Raw genomic sequence first — 3,027 nt, 5'->3', positions numbered from 1 at the left:
CAGGATTGTGGCCCTCGAGGACCAGGATTGCCCACCCCTGACCAAGACCATTGTGAAACTGGAAAGAAAGTGGACTCAGGGCCACTAGACCAGAGCTACGACTGGAACTAGACCTTCTACCAGGATCAGAATTATAAACATGTACCAGAACATTTGGACAGTGAAGCATGTAACTTGTTTGCTATGAGAGAACATAAAAACACCTGAGTGTCCATTTGTCTGTCTCTCAGCACTCTGCAGGATGACTTCTTCATAGTTCACGAGGAGGAGTACGACAGCGTTCTTCAGAGCATCTTTAAGACAGAGTTCCTCAGTCTGCTAGTAAAACGTTATCAGGAGAAAACGGAGAAGAAGCTGCCACTGAAATTCAACAACCTGTCAGTAACAAACTCAGTCGACACCCTCATGTTATCTGTGCAGTACAGTAAACACATATACATATAAACACACATGTTCAGTTCAATTCAGATTGAGTAAAATAGAACCAGTTCACAACATCAGTCATCTGAGGTAAAGGCCTGATAGTATTTTATTGTACAGAAGAAAAACCCCTCCTACTTCTTCACACTAACTGTCTCCATCCACTGTCCCCGTCCAGTCTGGAGTTTAAGGTGAAAAAAGGTGGCTGGGGTCCTTTCAGCTCCTCAGGGTCCAGGCAGATCCAGTTTCAGGGGGGTCAGGGGGACGAGGTGGTCCTGAAGCCCAGTGGGAAGGTCCTGCAGGTCTCCATTGGACCAGGTCTACCTAAGAACTCCAGTAAGTCCTCGATACAGTCACCATAGTAGAGTGCTCTTCACTCCACCTCACTATCTGTCCGTTTGATCTGCAGGACCGACAAGGAAGGACAACCGCAAGAGCCGCTACATGGGCCACCAGGCTCCACCCACGGGCCAGTACAACTCAGGTATGGGTTAAATCTCCAAGGGTCAGAATGTTTGCATCCAGGTGGATTTGGGGCTCTAAAGGTTGTTTTATTTCTTCAGCTCCTCACTCCAGAGGGGGCAGGGCTCCAAGGGGAGGCGCCTCCTCCTCCAGAGGCTCCTTACTGAGGCAGCAATCCAGCATGGAGCAGCCCACGCTGCCCCGCTTCCAGAGCCAGCACCGCCGAGACAACCCACGCACCCAACACCATGACATGGGCTTCATGGACGTCCCTGACCAGGGCGCTGCAGGGTAAGACCACCTGGAATGACGGAGGGTCACCAGCAAAATCAGAACAACCAGTAAAACCTTTAGAACAAAGATCACCAGTAGAACCTAAAGAATCAAGGTCATCAGCAGAATCAGCAGAACCAGTAAAACCAGGGTCACTGGTAGAACCAGTGTAATCAGTATAATCAATATAACCTGACTACCTAAACCAAGTGTCACCTGTTTAACCATTACAACCAGTAAGCTTGGTGTACAGAGTACAGTAATCTCTACGTGTTGCCTGCAGGCTGCAGCGGCGGCGGTCGAAGGAGGTGAAGCCTGTTCCTGGGGCGGGCCGACCCAAACCAAAGCCAAGAACTCCACATTGTCGAGCACTGTATGCCTACGATGCCCAGGACACCGATGAGCTAAGCTTCAACGCTGATGACGTCATCGAGATACTCACTGAAGGTGCCGCTAATACTTATACTGTGCTACTGCATATACTGCAGTACTACTTGCAGTGCTACTCATACTGTAGTACTGCTGCTGATAGGGTAGGACTACTGCTAATACTGCTACTACTGTAGTATCACTGATAATGCTGTAGTACTACAGCTAATGCTGCTAATACAGCAGTGTTTTTACAGCTGCTACTACTGTTGCTTATGTTGTTAATACTGTAGTGCCAGTGCTACTGCTGCCGTTGGCACTATGCCTAATACTGTTGATAGGTCTGCTTGCTAATGCTGCTTTTAGCACTGCTGCTAGCATCAATCAGGCCTGTCATCCTCAGCAGCATCTTTGTGTTCATGCAGATCCGTCTGGTTGGTGGTTTGGTCGGCTGCGTGGCAGAGAGGGCATGTTCCCCGGAAACTACGTGGAGAAGATCTAGACTTTCTGTCTGGGGTCAGAGGTCACCAACCTGCTGCCACCACTGGGTCAACAGAAACCTGAACGTTAACAAACACGAGTAGCAGCCATCAGTCAACCAGGGCCGCAGAGGTCGAAGGTCAGGTTCAGGTGTTTCTACCTGCTGACTTCTGGACTCAAAGTGTCCCCATAACACTGCTCACTGTCCTGCTAAATGGTCCTCACATGGCTTCAAATCTCATGTTGCATCCAGTTGGCCTAAATGTGTCTGTGTGACTACAGTCTCTGATCATCTCAGGTGTCTTTAAAAACATCGTCTTGATAAATTCTCATGTCAGTGTTACCACCTGATATCGTGTTTTGTCCTGTCAGTGCTCCCTGTAGGCCCCAGTGTTCATTACAGATACAGAATAGACAAAAAGATCAAACATGCCTGGGGTTTCAAGTGTCAAACACAGACAAGATGATCAGAAAGTGAAAGTCACCCTGGAGCTTAAACATGTAAAACAAACTTCTTTTATTCTTCTGAACATGTAAAACATCACTGCTGAAAACACATCAAACATTTTATCTCTGATTAAAAGATGAAATACGGATTTAATAGAAACATAATCTTTATAAATGATTAAACATTTTTACACTGAAATGCTGTCCGGTTTGTTTTGTGCCCAGGTCTTGTTCAGGGTTTTTGTCAGTGAGCTAATGGTGAGTTTGTCTTAATTCAGATCCTCCAGCTAATCCTGGAACAGCCAATAAACTGACATTTCACCTGTCTGAGTACCTGAGTGTTACACATGCACATATAGTCCACTCAGAACATAAACTGGTCAGCTTTATGCAACTGGAATGTAATTAGATATTTTTCACACAAAGTGAAATTGCAGGAAACTACATTACCCAGAGTTCTGTACCTCAGGAGGTTTGTCCATCCATTCATTATCTATACACCACTTAATCCTCACTAGGGTCGTGGTGGTCTGGAGTCTATCCCAGCTGACTTAGAGCAAAGGCAGGGGACACCCT

General features: G+C 46.8%; 1 protein-coding gene across 1 annotated transcript in view; it reads left to right on the top strand.

Annotated features, from left to right (window-relative positions):
• myo1eb (myosin IEb) overlaps positions 1 to 2,650 on the top strand; it is a 15,928-nt gene extending 13,278 nt beyond the window's left edge. Inside the window, exons 22-27 of the mRNA XM_008298342.1 lie at positions 231 to 377; positions 599 to 756; positions 830 to 904; positions 984 to 1,173; positions 1,439 to 1,602; positions 1,950 to 2,650. Coding sequence (XP_008296564.1) covers positions 231 to 377; positions 599 to 756; positions 830 to 904; positions 984 to 1,173; positions 1,439 to 1,602; positions 1,950 to 2,026 — 811 coding nt within the window. The 3' untranslated portion in view covers positions 2,027 to 2,650. The remainder of the gene's footprint in view (positions 1 to 230; positions 378 to 598; positions 757 to 829; positions 905 to 983; positions 1,174 to 1,438; positions 1,603 to 1,949) is intronic.
• The last annotated feature ends 377 nt before the right edge of the window (positions 2,651 to 3,027 follow it).

This window comes from Stegastes partitus, unplaced genomic scaffold (genome assembly GCF_000690725.1).
Source record: "Stegastes partitus isolate 25-593 unplaced genomic scaffold, Stegastes_partitus-1.0.2 Scaffold1307, whole genome shotgun sequence".
NCBI classification, from domain to species: Eukaryota; Metazoa; Chordata; class Actinopteri; family Pomacentridae; genus Stegastes; species Stegastes partitus.
This window is presented reverse-complemented; position numbering and strand designations above follow the sequence as displayed.